Raw genomic sequence first — 21715 nt, 5'->3', positions numbered from 1 at the left:
AGATGGTGGCAGAAAGGAAGTAAAGGATGGAAATGCAGAGGCATTCGAGAAGAAATAGGAGGTTTGCTTGTGCTGTATTTGACGCTGCTATTCCTCCAAACAACAGGAGAAGGCTGAGTTGTGACTGGGCGGTAATGTCAACCGAGAGCTGAACAGAGGAGGAGGAGGTCCAGAGGAGTTGGAGGGGTGTGTGGGCAAAGGCCCAAGAACATTTAAAAGAGGTAAATTAAGTGACTGCCAAGAAGTGCAGAGTAGGCTGTGTGTTAAAGGCACACATGGGCCCTCGGAAGCAGATCTGCTTGGGTGCAAAGCCTAGCTGCACTGGCCACCAGCTGTGAAACTGGGTAAATGTATTCACATCTCCGATTCCAGCTTCTTGGCTTATAAAAAAGAGGCATCAACAACCACAGGCCCAACCCTTGGATCAAAGGGACCAACTCTTGCATGACTTAAGTGATGAGCAGGTGTATAGTAATTCAAAACCTTTTTTATGTGGGGGCCCCAATCAGAACCAACATTCATGCTGAAGATATGCTTAAAACGAAGTCAGTATTTCTGTTTACTGCAAGTCAGCCAAAGAGATTTACAAGTGCATGGGAAAAATCAGGTAAGCGTAGTCATAGGACACTACTGCCTTTAATATTGAAGAGATGCCCACGTCGAAGTTCTGCCACAAGAGCCCTGCCTGCTTTTGGGATTGTCCTTCTGGGCAGCAGCAACAGTGGCCACAACGAAAGCCCGTGATTTGACACTTCAAGGTCATCTGTCCTTACCACAGCCGGGTAGGGGGTTGTTGAGGAAGTCACGCCAAAGTTGAAATACAAGCTCTTTTTCCTCCTTACTTTTTTTTGTTTTTGTTTTAATTTAGGAAGTCCTCAATTTAAGCATAGATCATGTCTTTTTTTTTCTTTTTTGAAAAGGCTCAAACAAAGGAAATGCCTTGAAGTGTTCAATCATCCCTCTGCAGACCCTGTGGTCTCTTAAATAAGAATACAAATTGAGAGCATAAGGAGGAGACAATCACTGAAAGCTCCAGAAAGAGATTGGATATACAACTCATAGTTCAAGCAGTAGGAGATAGGGTGGCATGATGAGAAATCAGAAAAGAAAGTATATTACAAGAGAAGGAGATAAGGGAAATAAAGGAGCGAGTGTTAAAAAAAAAACAAACAGAAGGCACAAGGAAATTGAAGGCACACGGAGACAGAGAGCAGGGCCAGAGGAAATGAAGAGGAGGACGAAGAAGATGAGATAAAAACCAGAATATGGATCACACTACGAAAAAAGCTCCTCCATCACATTACCATAGAGCAGGGAGGGATGGGGCCAGACCCTAGGAGCCCCGGTACCCAGCATCCCTCAAGCACAAGCTATGCGCTGCTCAGACAGACAGGGCACTGTGCTTTTATTCCCAAAGCCACACGGTGGAACGCTCTAGTCATTACAACCCCGCAGTAGGGTTTTAAGGTTGATCCAATGAGAAGACAATGTACTTAGGGAATTATAAATCCATAAGCATGCCATTGTTACTACTAACAACAAAAGCATAGTTAGTCGCAGCTGTAGCCTCACAAGTCGGATTTAACCTGCTAGCTCATCTGTCTCCTGCTTGTCAACAGCTGCCACAGCAGGGAAATGGCCACCATCACTGAATGCTACTTAAACATTAAGTGTGACCATTTTGCAGATCCTTCTAATTTTTTAATGCCAACACATACAAATGTATGTGCTACCAAGAGAAAAGAACGGCACACCTATTGGCTACCACTATAAGTACATATACATTTTAAAAGGTTAAAGTAGATGTGGATCAATATAGATTATTAAAATTTAGCATGGGTGTTTTTCTTTTCCATTTCTTCAGTTAGCTAGAATATCATAGAGCAGGGGCATCTACGTCAGCGGGACACCCACAGCAGCCTGATCAGCTTTCCTCAGCATTCGCAGGAGGACGTCTTGCCAATTTTTCTTTTTTTAAGAATACCTCTCTAAGATCTCTCATCATCATAACCATCCCTGCCAATCCATCTTCTCATCCTCTAGCCAGAGGCTGGCCGGTGGCTCCATCTGTAAAGTGCTTGCCGTACAAGCAAGAGAAAGAGAGTTGGATTGTCAGGACCCATAGAAAGTGCCGTGCATGCTGGCATGCGCACATAATCCTAGTGCCGGGAAGAAAGATGAGTGGAGACTGGAAGTAAGTGGCCAGCCCGCCTAGCTGAATCAGGGAGTTCAGGACCTGGGAGAGGCTCTGTTTCAGAAGTGTGAGGCAGAGGGATCGAGAACAGCACCTGACACCAACCTCTGGCTTGTAGGTGCTATGTGCATGTCAATATACATGTGCATACACGAACGCCTATGCAAACACTAGACATGTGCAGATGCACAGAACATCTGATATGGAGCTGCGGAGATGCTCAGTCATTGATATATTTGTCTCACACATGAGGATCTGAGTTCAATCCCTGGAACCCATGTTAAAAAACAGGCATGGTCTAGTATGCACTTGTAATCTGTGTTGGAGAGGCCGAGACAGAAGGATTCTTGAGACTCATTCTTCAGCCAGTCTATCCTAACTGATGATTCTGGCCAATGAGATGCTTTGTCTCAAAGGAGGTGGATGTGGATGGTGTTCTTGAAGATGACACTGGAGGTTATCCTCTAGCCTCTATACACATGCATATACACTTGTACTGCACACACTCAAACACTATGCACACATGTGTACACACACACACACACTAAATAAGCAAGCAAAGAAGAACAAAAATACCTGTTCCCAAGTCCCTTATGTGTGTGCTCAGTCAGTACTCAGTACTGTGGGGTTCAACAATGACAAGGTGAATTATGAAACCCAGTCACCAGACTCAGTTCTTGGTTCTATCATTCTTGTCTGAGTCAATTATTTAACTCTCTTGCGTCTCAGTTTGTTGATATGTAAAGCAAGGACTGAATTACCACCTCCCTTGAAAGATCACACGAATTTCGTGAAATGGTAAAACTGCATCAGAAGCAATCAGCCCAGCACTTCTCACGCGCGTCCTCAGGGGCATCACCTATTATTAGACGCCCATGCAGATCCCCTGCAGAGAACACGAGTTAGTCAGTGCCACAGAGAGGAAACAGTCCGCACACAGGGAAATTCTAACACGGAAGACGCCAAAGGGAAGCTGGTTCTGGAAGGAAAAGTCTCGGAGTCAGGCGCTGAGGGATCATGGATAGGATTTTGATGCTCCAAATAAGATAACTGCCACCAAACCACCAGACATTTAAAATCTGTCCTTTTTCTTTCTCCTTTTCATCCTCTCAGCGCCAGCTCACCTCCCTGTGACTGAAGCCGCTGTGAAGTAGAACTGTCCCCACGCCTGTGTCTGAGTGTGGGAGCATGGGGTCCTGCAGAGGTCCTTCAGGGCTCCTTTCCAGGCGCGCCTCTGTGTTCAACTCAGATCCCAACCAGTACTCAGCAATGCAGCCCTATCAGCTTCTTCCAGAATGCAGACCCAGGCTCGGCTAAACTGGGCGTGTCTGCACGATCACCAGACCACGTGGGCCCTACTTTCAGAAATGTTAGCCATGGATGGAGGAAACCACAGTAATGACTCAAAAAGGGTTGAGAGGGTGTTGTTGTCTTAATGATTTGGAAGAAAAAAAAATATTAACAGCAGTACTCTTTAAAAAGGAAATTCTGACAATGGTCTAGCTGTTGGGGTGATTCCACTGTCTAATCACAGAGAAAGGACAGAAGAAAGGAAGAGAGGGAAGGAAGGAGGGGGTGAGGAAGGAGACAGAAGGAAGGGGGAGGCGAGGAGGGGAGACAGGTTAGTAGTCCCATTTTATTTTAGTTGTTGCCAATGAATTACTTAAAATATTAACACCAGTTATTAGTTGAACCCTTCCCCCAAGAGAGTTCTGGAAACCACTGGCAACCTCTGTGAGATGCTATAACAGGCCAGCGGATGGGTATTCAGTCCGACGCCTGGGAAATGTCATCTAGCCCTTGTTATCATAGTGATTTACACCTGGAAGACTCTAAAGCTCCTGCAGCAGTGAAAGTTGCTTAACTTTGCTTAACCAGAACGCCAGGCTAAAAAGTTAACAGCTGTATTTCGTTCCACAAATCTTTGGCCAAGAGCCTTTGTTGCATTAAACAGTTATGGCTACCTTTAGAATCAAACTTTATGCAATAAAAACTTCTCAGACTAGTATTTTTTTTCCCATTTTGTTTATGCTTTTATACAGATTCGGGGATGTGAACCAGAATTTAAAACATCACCACACAAGCAATAATCAAATTCTAACTCCGTGGAGTTCCACCACCCCAGTGAACCAGCTACTCATCCTCAGCAACATCACCCTCAGTATTCTCATTGTTTCCAGAAAGATCTGAGAGGCCCAGCCATCCTATTAGGCACTCACAAAGCCCATGGCATAGTTTTTTATAATGTGTCTGCACTTGGACATTTCCCCCTTAGGGCTTTTTCTGTGCTTTTTAAAAAAAATTTCACCCTCTTCTGTGAACAGGAGAAAGCTTTTAGCTGAGAAAGACAAATAGAGAAAGCACCCTGGGCTTTGGAAATTCTTGATAATGTTGAGATGTGCAGGGTGGAAAGAAAAAAAAAAAACCTATGAAGCAAATTCCGGCCTTTCCATAGCACTTAGCCATATCTGTAACAGGCTGATACACTCCTGCTTCCCATCCCACTTCATTTATCTTTCCTGAAAACCTTCAGCCCTGACCTAAATCTTCTAACTATCTATTTGCTTTGACAGACTTGGAGGAAACACCCCCACCCCACACGTATGACATCTCCATATGTGAACAAACACTGAGGTGACTGGACCTGTTCCCAGCATGTGTTTATTCTTGTCTGTGTGATAGATTAAGTGGAATTTTCTTTTGGAACAGCCAAGTGCAATTAAGAGGTCTTGGTTGATGATTGAGAATAAATCCCAAGATTAAATCCTAGCCCCCTGAAAGGTGCTTATAAACCACAGAGAGAGCAGACAGGGTCCTTCTCTCTGTGGCCCCCATAGACACTTGTAAGGACACTGTGTAGTAGGGTATGTGTCAGCCTGTTTGGTCTGTCACCACACAGTTCCTCACCTTCCTTCAGATCAAAGTCATCTGAAAAATTCCATAACACTGATTAGAACTTTTAAAGCAACATTTCAATGTAAAAAATAAAATTCTAGGACCTTCAGTTCAGGATAACAGTAAGTAGCAACTGAGCTGGTAGCTATTTGTGTATCCCTTCAACCTCTTCTGGGACAGTACCTCTGATGTCCAACTGTCACTCCAAGTCCAACTTGTCCAAATGCAAATGTCTTTCTTATTGCCTCTAACACTTGTTCCTGTCCTGGGCAAAGGTTTAAATTCATCCCTTGAATTTCCATGACCTGAAACCAGGACACCAGGTGAATCTCCTGCTCCCTTAACCACTGTGGCAAGAGAGCAACTATTTCTGTTGCTCTATTAAATTAAACCACATGAAATTGCCCCTCTTGGGCATTTTTGCTGACAAATAGCAAAAAATCTAATGTATCATTTACATCCAGCGAGGCCAGGTCCGTTCCTTTTCTTTCGCCCTTGGCTTGAAAGCTCACTGGGGCTCCGGTCATTATCTAACACAGGTCTTTCGGGCCTCGGCTTCTACCAAGCCATTTTCTACAAGCTTTCTCTTCACAGAAGGGCAACGATAACACTACCTGCTTAAAAACTTCCCAGGCACTGCTTGTAATCCCAGCCCTTGGGGGTTGAGGGAGGGAAACTATCATGATTTCCAAGCCAGTCTGGGTTACAGAGTAAGGCCGCCCTGTCCCCTACCCCCAAAGAAGATGGTCTCAAAAGGGCAGGCATCTTACAGCAAGGAGAGACCTAAAGGAAACCCATCCTATGGGCACCCTAGTCTTGGACTTGTATCCTCCAGAGCAGTGAGAAAATACGTTTCTGTTGTTAAACTCTCCCAATCTCTGGTATTATGGTAGCCTTGGAAAACAAATGTACCATCCTTCACTAAGCTACATTGCTTAGATGCAAGTAGCACATCGTCATCTCTATCCCCAGAGCCTGCACAGGGCCAGCCTGGCAAGGAACATGGGCTTACTAAACATTTGATGAACTAGTATTTAGAAAGCCATACATTTAGTGATAAAGTAAACTTCTATGTCAACACCTTTCTGATGGCTTCATAATTGAGATACACTTATAACAACCCCCATGCAAAAAAAAAGTATTTCTGAGCAAGGGGTGATGATGACATTTAAAATCAGGACACACCCAACTTCACAGAGAGTCAAGGCTTCTCCCCAGCCCATTTTCATGAGGTCTGTTCTTCTGAGATGTGGGACTCCAAAGTCCAGTCCAGTCCAGTGATTCTCTATTATAATGGTCCCTATTAGCCTTAAAAAAAAAAAAATGCAACTCCTAATCACCTAACTTACCATCAAAGAGCGCTCTGGACTTTAGAGAGAACAGAGTCCATTAACTATTAAAACTTTTTCAATCTCCTTATAGAAACATTTATTTATAAAATATGTCACAGCATAAAAAGTTTTAGGGTCCACATGCAAAGCAGACTGGAACAGGAAAATCTACCATGATAAGGACAGTTCACACTCTACCACTAACAGTGTCCCTAAGCCGGTCCCTCCTACTCTAACCTATCTTTCACAGTTCGCACATAACATACCCTTAGTCAAGGCACAGCTCTCCCCCAGACTCTCACGGTGCTCAAGATCCAGCCTCAACGTTTGCCTGAAACTTCAGGCTCTCTATTCTGTTCTGATTCCAACTTAAATTTCCCAAACTGTTCCTGTAGTGCATGTCAGTGGTGATCTTCTGTAGCTAGAGTTTTCCTGCCTGGCCCATAGTCAGGACAAATCTCTGACACCCGCCAGTCCCACAGTCACTCAGACCTGACCAAGTAAACACAGAGACTTACATTGGTTACAAACTGTATGGCCATGGCAGGCTTCTTGTTAACTGTTCTTACAGCTTAAATTAATCCATTTCCATTAATCTATACCTTGCCACATGGCTCGTGGCTTCCCGGCATCTTCACATGCTGTTTGTCATCGTGGCGGCTGGCTGTGTCTCTGACTCAGCCTTCCACTTCCCAGCTCTATTCTCCTCCTTGTCCCGCCTACACTTCCTGCCTAGCCAATGGCCAATCAGTGTTTTATTTATTGACTAATTAGCAACACACTTGACATACAGAACACCCCACAGCACTCTTCACTCGTGGTGGACGACTCACTGACTGTATATGACCCATATTCTTTACTTTGCAGGTCCTTGAGCCAAAGTCTACTTTGTAGACATTGAGCCAAAGTTCCTTCCTGCTCCAGGATAAGGCACATAGCTGGGTCAGCTTCCTCCCAGATCCTACTTGCTCATCTTTCCCATCTACATGCACATCCCAGAACGCCTCCCAGCCCAGCTCCTCAAAAGGCAGTCACTGCTGAAGGCACCCCTGTGCAAACTTCTCCACAATTTAGAGAGGACAGTGGAATATACAATAACCTTTACTCTTTTTAGTGGCAGGGTCATTAACACACTTTTTATTCCTGTAGTCTGAGAATCTATTAGCAGATTAAGAAACAGATATTTTGATGCTGTTCTGTGGATGCCTAGGTGCATAGTCACAGGTGTTGTATGATTCCAATGTTGTTGACATTCCAAGTCCTTCTTCCGTCCCTCTCCCTCCCTTCCCTCTCTCCCCCTTCCTTTGGATTCTAAAATGCAGAAGAAAAAAATTTCATCTCCTGAGGAAACTGGTCGACGTTTAGCTAAACCTTCCTAAAATTCTGTGCCTAGGCAAAGATTCCCATCAAAGAGCAGATAACATAAGCATGGGGAAAACATGTTTAGAATGAATGTTTTGAAAATACATTTTTGGTACCTTAAAATGTATATAAAAGTATTATAACCATCACTTCATTCTCCATTATATGAGACTCTAATTTTCTTCAGGACTTACAAGAACATTATTAAATGTCTGTCTGAAGCTAGATGTGGTGGTGCGCCTCTGTTACCCCCACATTCAGGAGGCAGGGGGAGGAGGATCAGGAGATCAAGGCCATTCTCAGATATATAGTAAGCTGATCCCAGACTATGTGTGAAGATTAATCTTCATTACCAGCTTGACTGAATCACCATGGAAACACATCTCTGGATGTGTCTATGAGCATGTTTCCAAGGAAGACTGTGGAAGGAAGACACACCGTGAATGAACGTGGGGGCACTGTTCCATGGGTATGAGGTCTGGAATGGAAAGAAGACCAGAGAGCAAGGAAGTTCCAACATTCGTCTCTCCCTGCCTTCTCAGTGCAGGTGAAATGGGACTGGCCATCTCAAGCTCCTGCACCAGACTTTCTTTCCCATTCGTGATGGACTGTATCCTCAAACTGTGAGCCAAAATACTCCTTCTTTATCAAGTCACTTTGGCATTTGATGATAGCAATAAGAAAAGTGACTAATACACTGGACTAAATGACACCCTATTTCAAAACAAGAAAGGAGAGGGGGGAGAGAAAAAGGAAGGGAGGGAGAGGGAAGGAAGGAAGGGAGGGAGGGAGGGAGGAAGGAAGGAAGGAAAGAAAACAAAAACGGTTACATTTGAATCCCCGTTTACCAAGTGTTTGAGGGAATATATTGAAATCAGTTCCTGGAAAAAAGTGCTTGTAGTCTGAGCCACACGGACCGTTACCCCTTTTGCCTGGTATGAAGCCCCTCGCAGCTGCCCCAGAATTCCCCAGGACCCCAAAGAGGCATCACTCACCAGCACAGTACCCAACCAAGTTCAGGAACTGCTCTTCCTTGCAGCTGGTCGTACAGCGCCCACTGGTGAGCGTGAGGTGGGGGTGACAGGAGACGCAGTCGGACTCCAGAGGGCCCTGGCACTGCCGGCAGGACGCGTGGCACGCTGGGCAGAGGGACAAAAGGCAGGACTAGAGTCAGCAGCTCAGTATGCACACGGTTCGGTATGCACAGGCATGTGTTATTTCATGCACCCCACAAATGCCTATCTCTGGCTGTCTGCTGAAGACTCCTAAGCATGCCCGCCACACCCCTAGACTTGACCCAACAACTGCCATTTCTGGAATAAGAGAGAATGTTGTCTACAAACAGAGCAGGGATCTAGAGCTATAAAAATTTGAATCATTGGTCGCCCAGTTCCAGAGGGACATCCTCATATATGTGACTAGGAAATTCAAATCCAGGCTTGGCAAGCATCTCCTACTTCAAAACACCAGAGAGGCAGAGAGACAGAGACAGAGACAGACAGACAAACAGACAGAGAGAGACAGGCAGACACACACACACACACACACAAAGAGAGAGAGACAGACAGACACATACACACAGAGACACACACACACAGATACAGAGAGAGAGAGAGAGAGAGAGAGAGAGAGAGAGAGAGAGAGAGAGAGAGAGAGAGAGAGGAGGAGCAAAAAGGAGAGGGGTGTTTTGCTTTTCAGAAACTCCTGGCAGACAACAAGGGACCAGACACCACACGGCACGGAGCCTTCCCAGCAGAGCGGGTTACTAGCCAGGCTCTACCTTCAGGCCTCATCTTAGATCCTTTTTATCAGCTTAATCAGTAATATTTATTTAAATACAAAGAACAGAAAAACAATCTTCCTTCTGGAGGTTATCGTGTGCTGCATCTGAAGTTCAAAGCCTTAGACAAAATTATGGCAAAGTTACATCTTCGTCAGAAAACCATCAAATTAACAAGAGGTGCAGCAGTGTAAGAATCCAGGTGAGCCTCTGAAAGGAGAAGGTAATAAAGACACAGACAGGGAGGAAGCCAGGCAGGTCATGGCTGCAACCGGCCCAGGCTGCCAAGGCAAGTGGCAGGAGATCTGGGTTCCTAGTCAGGAAGAAGAGATCTAAGCCTGTCTGGTGCCAAGGGGTGGGGGCGGAGAGCAGGTGCTGTGGAGAGCTTGCTAACACCAATACACTCCTCCTCCTGGGGCTGGAGGGAGCCAAGACACAGGCTGCAACTCAAATCAAACACCTCTCCCTTCTTGCAAGAGGCCGGGAGGAGGTAAGATATTTTTTCAAGAGAGGGTGGGAACAAGAAAACACACTGCTGATTAGAAGGCACTAGATCAGTCCGCATTCCCGAGACTCTGTTTGAGAGTCGTCCAGAAGATGCTGGCATTCCAAGGATAATTCTACCACCTGGGTCTTCCCACTTTCTAGAATGTCTGCAGTGACCTGTGTGCCCTGCTTCTGGTGAGACCATCCATCCTCTGACAGGGAAGATGTGGAGCAACAGGGGCTCGCCTTCAAATGGTTTACACACTCAAATGGTTTACACACTCAAATGGTTTACACACGGGAACCACGGGGGCCTGGATAACGGCTTCTCAAGTTAGAGGATGTCTTCAAAGGCACAGTAAGGACAAAGCAAGCTGTTACCCTGCAGAGCTGATGGGTACTTTAAAGTAGAGCTGCCCAGGGTCCAGAGATTAGGAAGGTATTCGGGAGAAACAAGAAAATTGCAGAATAAAAATAACACTGATATCCAATCATCTATATCAAATTCACACTACATTTGCTCTTTGGAGTTTAGGCCAGAAGAATCTAATACATGCTCATTTATTTATTTGTTTATTTTAATATTTCACGGGGATGAAGAGATAGCTCAGTGGTTAAGAGCACTGGCTTCTCTTTCAGAGGTCCTGGATTTGATTCCCAGCACCCACATGGCAGTTCACTGGTGTCTGAAACTCCAGTTCCAGGGGATCTGATACCCTCCTCTGGGCACCAGGCAAGCACTTAGTACACAGATATACACGCAGGCAAAACACTTATACACATAAGACAAAATAGTTTAAAATATTTCATAAGTCTACTAGACATTTTCTGACTCCAGAAATACTCGGGTAATGATTTCATCACAGCAAGCTTTTCTGCCTATCAGTTAGCCTCAAATGTCTATTTTTGGAAGCAAACTAGACTCCTGAGAGAATGTGTTTGTCTTTCCCACCCTGCAGGTATAAGAATAAACAGCACCACCCTAGGGGACTTAAGTTTTACTATTTTGCCAATTCCAATAAAATGCTTTACTAATCTGAACTCGTAATTTCAGCAATCCCTGTTATGGAATATAGAGATGCTCTTAAACTGGGAAGGCACATCAAAGAAGGAAATAAATACCGCATTTTTCTTTTGCTTTTTTTCTGCGGTCGCCAAGGGAAGAAAGGCGGGAAACCATCCTTAACGGTACTGGTACTTTGTGCCTGGCCCTCTATAACACACACTTCCGAAGCTGGTCTCCAAGTCCCCATCCTTCAGCCATGCTACTTCTGCGACCTCCCCCCTCAAACTAAGCTGCCTTGCTTTAAACAGCGGAGAAGGGGCAGTGAGGCTCCCGAGGAGAGGTCCCAAGGAGCTCCTGCTTAGTAGCTTCTGTTGAGGTCTCTTAGAATATTCTCTTCAAGGAAAGACAGCTGGCTTGGGGGACGGCTAACTGACGGAGACTGCCCTATTGTGAGGAAGTTCAGTGAGCACAAGAACTGGCCTCATAAAATGGGGGCGGGAGGGATTCTTGACCTACCTAACTTACTGATATGTCTAAACTTGCCTAAAGGATCCTAAGGGAGAGCTTTCGAGCTAAGCCTATGGGTCCCAGGGACTGCAAAAGATAGCAATACGTTGTTTACGTGCAACTAACTTGGAGTTGTTTTGAGCCGTTACTTTTGGGTGGCAGTAGGTAACCAGAGCAGAGCCTCACTGAGAGAACGTGAAAGGGCTCCTGAACGAGTCTCAGTCCCACATCTCAAACCCTTTCTGCTCTTCTGAGGAAAAGTTATGGGGATTTAAAAACAGCAGAGTATGCAGAACAGGATGGCAAAAAATTAGGTAAATACACACAGTGCTCACTGTGATTTTTCATAACATGGGGATTTACTTATAACTTGATCATTTGGAGATAATATAGAAAGGCACATCTCTAATGTGTTCTCAGTTACTGGACACCAGACATAAAGGACAGCTCAAAGAGCATACCACCGGGTTAGCAGTTACTGCTTTTGAGTTGTGCGAATTCGCCCTCAAAGTCCTATTTTCTTTTTTATTCTGAACTTTCAGATCTGGTACACCGAGCACAGACTCCTGAGATAACTACAAAAAAAAAAAAAAGCCTTAAGCTTTAAATAGAGCCAAAGTAACCAAGAGTTATGCTGAGCTCAACTCTGGCTCTTGCACAATGTCAATGTTTTATTTACTCTAGGAGAGAAGTTCTCTTGGTGTGATTGTCTCCCAGACAAGAGAAACCCAGCACCGAGTGAGTTTATTTAAGTATTACAGTCTACAGGACAAAGCTGTTTAATCATTTTCACACTCACCATGCTTCCTCGTGGGAAGATTAATCCCCCTCTCTCTTCACACTACCCCTTTACAGTGTCCAGTGTGAGAATAGGAGTTTGGTAGGATGAAGTCTTTCATCAAATGTCTGGTTGCACTAGGAAGAGCAGATGTGAGAAGAGGAACTCTGTCCCAGCAGGCCACACACTCACCTGTACAGGTACCTTCCAGGTTAAAGTGGGTCTCTGGACACTGGGAGAGGCAGCGCCCAGCCAGCAGCACATGGGCAGGCCCGCAGACCGTGCAGCTGTGAGGGCTCTTCCCTGCACACAGGAGGCAGGAGGGGTCACAAGCTGAGGAGAAGAGCAGAGGAACTGATTAAGGACGACTCCACATGAGGACAGCAGCTGCCCCACTGGGGTCCACTTTCTATTCACTTGGATTTCCAATACCAGGACACACTACATATACTTCTCTCTAAAGGCATTATCCTACAAAGTCAGGTACAAAAGCCACCAGACAGACAGCTCTTAGAGTCATATACTTTCTCCCCATGCTGGAGAATGTCAAATAGGGAACCAGAAACCATGAACAGTTCTCCTATCCCTGATACCTGTCACTCTGGAAACCAGGCTGCTCCAAAGACTGTTTGAAGTAAAGAGAGAGAGAGAGAGAGAGAGAGAGAGAGAGAGAGAGAGAGAGAGAGAGAGAGAGAGTGTGATGGGGGTGTTTGCTCACACAATGCCCATTCTAAGGTGGAGCCTGAGTGTACACAGGATGGAAAGAGTTCATCAGCATTGGAGCAATACAAAGTCAGTCACAACAAAAGCAAGAGAACACGCTTGTGTGGGATGAAGGCAAAGTCTAGCATCGAGAGTGAGCATTGCTCTGCAGCTCTGTGACCTCGGCTAAATCGGAAACATCTGAGACTCTTGCTTCCTCCTCTATAAAGCAGGGATTAGATGTTGCAATGGGACAGATGTATGTCCAATCTCTAGATACATGGTATGGCCTTCATAAACCTCGGCTGTAATTATGAGCAGTAAGCACAATGTTACAAGTTTCTAGAGGTGTCATAGGAACAAAGAGAAAGAACACCTCAGCTGGCATTCACCAGACCTTTAAGGGTCCCCGGAAGCCTCCTCCCCAAGGAATAGCTTTCATAATTCTAGAAGGTGCTATGAAAGCTGCAAAGGGAGAGAAGCCATCAATAGTCCTACTCCACTGTGATGATTATGAGCAACAACAGTGACCATCATGACAAGAAATCCCTAAGGGTGTAATAATGGCACATGCATCTTTGTGTAACCAACAGCTGTCCGACTAGACTTAAGGCTCACTCAGCAGGAGAGAAATTATGCCTCATACTGGAAACCTACCCAGGGCCAGTGAGGTGAGGAATGTTCCAGCAGAACCCACTGCTGCCACCTCACTACTTCAACATAATACTTAATTGCATTCTAAATATTTATCCTTCTGCCCCCCAGAGAAGTGTAGCTCTCAACCCTCGACAAAGAAGTTGCTCTGGGCAACAGATGGTAAGAAATTCAGAAAACCACACTGGTCAAAACTGCAGAGAAAACCAGTTTATGGGGTACCCACCCAGTCCCAGGGGATACATCTACAACACAGCTCCTGCACCAAAGGCTCAGGGGACATTTCAGAAAGGGGACAGGAGGATTTTAAGAGCCAGAGGACCAGGAAATCTGCTGTGAGATTGTGGTTCCTGGAAATGACAGGGAAGCTTCACAGGTGATACCTCAACAACACGGCTGCGGCTGCTTAAGTAAGACCTTAACTAGACCACCAATAGACATGTTAATGGAGGGGGTGGAATTTCATGGGGCCATACCCACAGACAGAGAACCTCAGGGATGAATTTGTTTTTTGAAAACTGGCTTTAAAAAAAGGAGAGCCAGGCGGTGGTGGCACACGCCTTTGATCCCAGCACTTGGGAGGCAGAGACAGGCGGATCTCTGTGAGTTCGAGGCCCGCCTGGGCTACAGAGTGAGTCCCAGGAAAGGCGCAAAGCTACACAGAGAAACCCTGTCTCGAAAAACCAGAAAAAAAAGAAAAGGAGAAAGGAGAAAAACCATCACTGAGAAAGTCGCCTGTATAGACAGTAATCTCTGTTCTGAGAGCTATCTCAGTCAGAAGTTAAACAGCAGATAAACCATGTGTAAGGCTGCAACGTGTGAGACCTTTGAGTTCAACCTTTTCCTTCATTCCTTTCTCATCCCCAAGCTTACACTACGCACCCAGCAAACCACACTGGGATTTCATTTGCAAAAGCAAACCAGCTCATACTTATTTTTCCTTAAGTTTTAGACTGCTTAATCTTTGAACCTGGTTGTAAATTATGCCCTTTGAGAGAAGTAACTTCAAAAGCGACATAATCATATATCATCGAGCTAGTTTTAAAACTTGGATGCCTCTTCCTTCCCCCCTGTCCCCGTCCCTCCCCCCTCCCTCTCTCTCTGCCCATGCCAAAATCTAAGCACATCCTATCTCTTTCTAAACGAACCCAATGCTTCATACTGACTCATCCTGCAATTAGCTTCTGCACTGTTAAGTAGCAATCCCAGCCACGCCTGAGTAAAGGCCCGCAGGGAGAACTCCCAGGCTGCACGGTGTCTCCCACTGCTGCCGAGAGTATTAATTATCTGTTTTTATTTTCTCTATTTCTGATTCTTTGACAGCTGGAAAAATGCTTATTCTGCAGAAACCACCCTCCCAAGGCTATATTCCTGAAGACTGTAAGCGATTAGCTTGGGAGTGTGTGTTTCATAGGCCAACTAACCAAAACCCAAGCCTCCAACACCTCCTCTACAAGTTCTTCCATTAATTCACACTTGTGCTGAAGAGGGCCCAGATCAGGATCCTGCCCATCCAGATGACCCCAGTCTCTGTCAAATGGACAAGACCCTCCAGACTGTAGAAATGCTCATCTCTGTCTCTCTTGTCTCCTCTATCAGACACCCTGAAGATTTATAAGTCCTGCAGACTTGGCAGAACCATGTGTAATTTTGCACCATCAAGATATCTGATTCTATCAACCCCTAAAATAATGGAACAAAGCATCTTTACCGTACAAGAAACTGCTATTCAGTGAGGATAGCCAGGTCCTGAAGGATAGACTGTTAAAGTATTAGACTACTCTCTCATTGGCTGATGTCTGATTGTTGATCTTCACCCTAACATCTTGTCTCGCCTATCACCCAGCACCTAAAGCTTAGACAGCTGTGCCAGAGGTCCCAGGTCCCTGCTACCAAGCAATGGCCTGTGCCCAGTCTCACAGGGCCATGTCCTGGCTTGATAAATACTGTCTTCCCACTGCTTTGTCAATGGCTCAAGTATGGTAGTATAGAATACAGAAATTCATTCCAAAGTATTTTCAGAATCCTCAATGGGGGCGGGGGGGGGGGGGTTAGTAAACTAAAGTTTAAGCAAATAAAAGGAGGCATCTTGGGATCGGCATGACAGCTCAACAGGTAAGAACACTTGCTATTAGAACCTGAGTTCTAATCCCCAGCAAACCTTAAAGGATGATGGTCATGATCCCTATGCACCTGCAACCCCAGTGCTTTAGGGACCAGAAACAGAAGGTATACTGGGCTGGGCAGTCACCAGCCTAGCTCCAGGCTCAGTAAGAGATCCTGTGTCAAAGAAAGAAGGCAAAGAATGTTCATGATGCCCAACATCCTCCTCTGATCTGGGAGTATTCACACATAGGTGTACACTCGCTAACATGAGTATATGGTGTGTGCATATTTGCACTCTGGCAACACACACACACACACACACACACACACACACACACACACTTACGTCTCTAAGCACAAAATGAAACAGAGAGTATTGGAACATCAGGTGGCAATATTTTGAAACACCCAGTTAAATCATATTGTCAACACAAAGCTTTTCTTTCCCCAGGATGACTGGAGAAGCAATCTGAAACAGCAGTGTTTTCTATGGGCCTAAATAAATATACCTATGATAGCACTGATATGCTTACATTACATTTTTTAAGACCATTAGAATCCCCAGGTCTTCCTGTTATACAGCCTTAATAAATAGGAATCAGAATGTATCACTGTGGAATTGAAAACTGGGGCAAAGTAAGTTAAGGCATTATGAGCATAAACCTGAGTTATTTGATTCTATTTGGTCACAAAGTCAATGTGGCAGCCTGGCTTACTGTGAGTAGAGGTTATAATTTTATTCAAAACAGGAAAGCAAAAAAGACATGCAAGGTGGAAGGTTGGCAGGCGCAGAAGTTCGAGAGAAAGACCCTTTATCACCCAGTAGGTTTTAAATAGACAGGCCCTGATCACCCCAGGTCACAGGAAGGAGGCAAGTGTTGCATGGAGACTCTCTGACTCTTCGGCTCTGGAATCCTTTATATGAGCAAATGCATTTAGAGCTTTAAAAACGATCTCATGAAACTTCAATTTTGTGCTGGTTTGGGAAATGCCTACATTACTCCGGTGACTTTTATTAGGAGCGATCATTCTGCGGGAACTATTTCCTTGCAGGAATTCTGTCCAAAGTCTCAGTTCCTTCAAGGAAGACTTACCCCATCGCTGGGCCTATCTGGAAGGCATTTGAAAGTTCTATGAATAATTCCTCCACTAATACAACATTTTTAGAGGCCTGCTTTCCAGTTGTTGGCTAAGTATATTTCTGAAAAGGTATAAATGAACTGCATAAACCCCGAAAGACCCAGCACTAAGGGAGTCCTTAGCTGGCTGTAAAGTCCAGCCAGCTTGACAGTGGCAGTTACACCAGAGAACACAGCCGTTCCTGCTGATCCTGCTTGCTGTTTTGGTCTTAAATTGATATGCTTCTCTCTCTCTCTCTCTCTCTCTCAAAAATTAGTTTTTAATTAATGTATTATTTCACTTTTTAAAATTGAAAATAAATTCTTCTCTCACACGATACACCCAGACCACAGTTCTACTCCTCCCAGCCCTGCCCCCACACCTTCCCTCCCCCCTAGGTCCACTCCCCTCCATCTCCCATCAGAAAAGTGCAGGCCTCCAAGAGACAACAACCAAATAAGACAAAACAAGATACAGTAAGACAAGGCAAAAGCCCTCACACCAAAGCTGGGCAAGGCAACCCAACAGGAGGAAAAGAGTGCCAAGAGCAGGCAAAAGGGTCAGAGACACACCCGCTCCCACTGTTGGGAGTCTCACAAGAACACCAAGCTAACACACACTGCGTACATGCAGAGGACCTGGTGCAGACCCATGCAGACCCATGCAGGCCCATGCAGGCCCTGTGCTCACTGCTGCGGCCTCTGTGAGCCCATATGAACCCCGATTCAGTGGACTGTGTTCTCCTCTGTCCTCCATCCCCTCTGACTCCTTCAGTCTTTCCTCCCTCTCTTCTGCAAGGTTCCCCAATTTCCATGGGGAGGGGCCTGATGAAGACATCCAGTTTAGACTCTCTCTCTTTGAATGTGGATATGCCTACTTTTTTTTTTTTTTTTTTGGTTTTTCGAGACAGGGTTTCTCTGTGTAGCTTTGCGCCTTTTCCTGGAACTCACTTGGTAGCCCAGGCTGGCCTCGAACTCACAGAGATCCGCCTGGCTCTGCCTCCCGAGTGCTGGGATTAAAGGCGTGCGCCACCACCGCCCGGCTATATGCCTACTTTTTAATGATAGAAAAAAAGTGGTCCTGCATCCTGGCTTTCAAATCATGTAAGAGTTCCTGGCTGTCCATGTCAAAAGCAAACATTGAGGTAGACATCTGTCAAAATATGATGTAGATGTCAAAATCCTCCGGGAGTACCATAGGGATACTGAAGCAGGATGAAAATGTAAATGAGGTTAGTTTAAATCAATTTCATTTTTCCTTCTTCTCACCCCCAGCCCCATTTAATATGATTTATCATCCTCCATGTGTTCCCCACCCCTGCCCTAACTTCAAGGGTGAAGGTCAATCTTTTCCATCCCCATTCCCATGCATCTGTCCTCGACCCTGTTCTGAGCCTGTTCTACATCCCATGAGTTATACTGTACGGTCTAAACAGGTGGGTAGGAGGTGTGTGAAGGGCAGACAGGTAGAAGGAAATGTGGACATCAAATTCAGTTTGTCATTCTCTCTGATCATTCCTTTAGCCTTTTTCTTGGTTTTCTGCATAAACATGGGAGCTTCCCCACGTTCCCCCTCTGCCCCCTCTCTTCTCACTCTGGTAGACCTGCACACAGCTTTCCTGACCTCTGGGCTGCTGAGTCCAGAATTTATGAGGACAGAGCTGGCCTTTGTGCACACCAATAAATCCACTGCCGACAGGAGATCTTCATATGGCCTTTCCTGGGGATCTCATAGCCCTCCTTTCCAAATACTCCTTGTCCACTGCTTTCTTTAAAAATAACTTTTCCTATCATTAACGTACTCCTTCTTTTCTTTTTTTAAAAAGGTAGTTGGCATTCAAAATAATGACCTCACTACAGCATTTAACCATATATATCATTGTATTTTGTTCATATTCACCTCCCACTAGCCTCCCTCATCACCCCTCCCCTCTTACAGGACTCCTTCTTCCTCCAATACTCCTCCTGTGCTCCCCCTGCCTCTTACACACGCGCGCACACACACACACACACACACACACACACACACACACACACACACACACACACGGGGGGGGGGGGGGTTGTGGGGAGAGATTCCCTTGGAGAGCGACATGCAATGTTTTCTTATCCACTTTAGCTATTTTCAACATCAATCATGGCAGAGGCTGGGGACTGTGTTCCTCACTCACTGCCACTCCCATGCGACTCCCCTGCCCCGACATCTGCTGTGAATCGCCCCTCTCACCACTGCCCACCATGTTCCAGCTTTCATATAAGAACACAGAAGACCCCAGACTTCTACTTCTGCTGCCTTTACTTCCTATGTCTCCATCAAGCCTTCCTGAACGTCCACTCCCAGAACCCCTTAGTGAGGCCCTTCAGGAGCATACATGACCAGGACTGGTGGCCCAGTCTTATAGCCAACCCCTCTTTATCCCCTATTTATCTGCCACAAAAGCAGCAGAAAAAATACTTATACAGTGAAAAGTAAGCAAATGATTTCCCATACACCAGGCCATTGTTAGTGGCTGGCCAGCAATAGTGTTAACTCCAGACTCTTTGGTAAGCACAGAGCACTGTGCAGTGAGGTCACAGAGCACTGTGCAGTGAGGTCACAGAGCACTGTGCAGTGAGATCCTCACTGCTCCTCTCCATGACACCCTCATGGTTCCCCTCTTTGGTCTCTCACAGTAGAAATACAGGACTTATTGCACTCCTCTAGACATTACAGGTTTACCACTTGCTGTCTGCTTACCCTCAAATGCCCTTTCCCATCTTCTCCTGATGGATACCCACTAATCTTAAAGCTTTTCTTCCATCTGCCCTCACCACACCTCTCCTCCAGAGCCCGACTCTCGCATGCCGTCTCTTCCCCTGTGCCGTCCTGTACTTCAGCACACACAATGAGCTGCTAAATACTTGCCAGACGCCAGTTCCTCCCATGTGACTAGGCTTGCCCCAAGGCTCGGTCTCTATCTTTTCATCTTCCACCCCCAAGCCTGGCACACCCAGGCTCTCAAAGGCAGAAGGGGAGAGTGAACAGGGCTGAACGTTATCAGAAGGCACGTATTTGTGCAGCTCTGTCAGCACCTTGGGGACCATATTAAAGATAATTGTTTAATATAGATTCCATATGTTTTATTCAATTACTGTAAAGGGATTCCAACTTCATAAACAGGCACAGATTCGTGAGTGGTGCGGGCAGATTCCTGCCCATTTATTTCTTTAATTAAAACTCTGCCTAGAGGCCCTTGGTGAGTCTTAGCGACAACAAAATAGATCAAAATACACACGAAATGCTGTATTTCTTCACCTAAAGGACATTAATTAATAAACCAAAATAATGAGTGAATTTATCTTTAAGAAATAAGACTGGACTAAACTCAGTTGTGTGCAGTTTTTCTGTGTAGTAGGTAGGACTTTCCCGGAGAAGCTGGGCTAAGTTAGAGGCTGAAAAAGAAGGCTTGCAAAGCTGGCATGGGAACTCCATTACCAGCATGAGCACAAAGCGCAGTCAGCCAGTGCAGTGAGGGGGCAGGGAGGCTCACGCCCTAAGCACCCTGCAAAACGGATCTCCTCGGAGACAAGTGAGACCGCACGGAAACAAAGTTCAACTGCAAAAATAAAATCTGTAATTTCTTCAAAACAATGTCAACCTTAATCCTCTTGGTGGGGACTGAAAGAATGCATTGTTAATCTGCCACGGAATTGGGGCAATTACATGGCTAATCGAATCACCTGGGCCATGTTCACAGCCTGTCCTCATCTCCATGGGCAAGCTGTTTAATGGCGGCTGCGCAGCATCGTTAATTGGATGACCTGGCCTTAAACCGTATGGCTCTACCTCAACACAAGGACACAGATTCACAGAACTGGAAGAAAAGGACTTATTTCTGAGAACCCACATCCTCTACTGGAACCCATGGATCACCACTGCTTAGCTCTTAGCTGTTCCTTCCAAGGCCCCATGGTTGCTCAGATTAACTAACAGAGGCCTGGGAAATCAGTGGGAAAGACGGATGTGAAAGTGAGAGGTGCTTTAGTGATGTTGCTTGGGGGGAGGTTTACACTAATGTGTGATTTGTTTAGTTTTATTGGGGAGGGCGAGCATGGATTAATTCTTCTGTTCCCTGCTTTCTTTCTTAAGAAACTTCAATCTGGCTGTGCTAGTGAAAACTCAGTTGAACATGTGAGATAACTCTGGACCCTTCTTTTCACTAATGCTACATGGTGATTATTTAATTCAAACGCACAGTTTCGGTTGACCACTACACATGCTTCCAAAACATCTTTCACAATTAGATGAAACAGAGGCTCTTTTGCACCAGCTTTTCTATGCACACTTGGAAACAGAGACTATGGGACAAAGAAGCACAATGGAACATTCTTCTGACCGGTCCATCTCTCTGTCGAGCGGAAGCCGAAATCACAGGACCCGCACACCGAGACAGTTAGTTCCACCTCTTCAGAACCCTTCTGCTGTTGAGCCACCCGGCCCATTTCTCAATCACTTCCTAGCCAGGAACCTCATAGCACGGACCACCACCCAAAAGTGTAGGAAAGAATCGGTTACTGCTGTCATCCATCCATTCAGTCAGTCTCTGTTTCTCCCACAGGAAATGTGCTTTGCACAAGAACAGGAAGTTTGACTTGACTCATTGGCATGGACATCTCTCCAGTTTAGAATTATGTGGCACCCAAAAGGGACATTCAGTCAACACTTGTGTAAGGAATAAATAAGAGAGGAACGCTCCTGAGAAGCAGTGTTTTCTTTGTTCAGTGTTTGTTAAATCACACACACACACACATTTGCC

At 45.5% G+C, this 21715-nt stretch overlaps 1 protein-coding gene across 2 annotated transcripts in view; it reads right to left on the bottom strand.

Moving 5' to 3' along the window:
• Window positions 1–21715, bottom strand: part of Fras1 (Fraser extracellular matrix complex subunit 1) — a 422683-nt gene that overhangs the window by 168737 nt on the left and 232231 nt on the right. For both annotated transcript variants that reach the window (XM_052735413.1, XM_052735414.1), the window contains exons 19-20: window positions 12532–12672; window positions 8778–8921 (exon numbers count right to left, since the gene is read on the bottom strand). In XM_052735413.1, the coding sequence (XP_052591373.1) occupies window positions 8778–8921; window positions 12532–12672 (285 nt within the window). The remainder of the gene's footprint in view (window positions 1–8777; window positions 8922–12531; window positions 12673–21715) is intronic.

This window comes from Peromyscus californicus, unplaced genomic scaffold (genome assembly GCF_007827085.1).
Source record: "Peromyscus californicus insignis strain IS unplaced genomic scaffold, ASM782708v3 Scaffold_13__1_contigs__length_99412109, whole genome shotgun sequence".
Lineage (NCBI taxonomy): Eukaryota > Metazoa > Chordata > Mammalia > Rodentia > Cricetidae > Peromyscus > Peromyscus californicus.
Note: the sequence above shows the minus strand (reverse complement) of the source record. Positions and strands in the feature narration are given on the sequence as shown.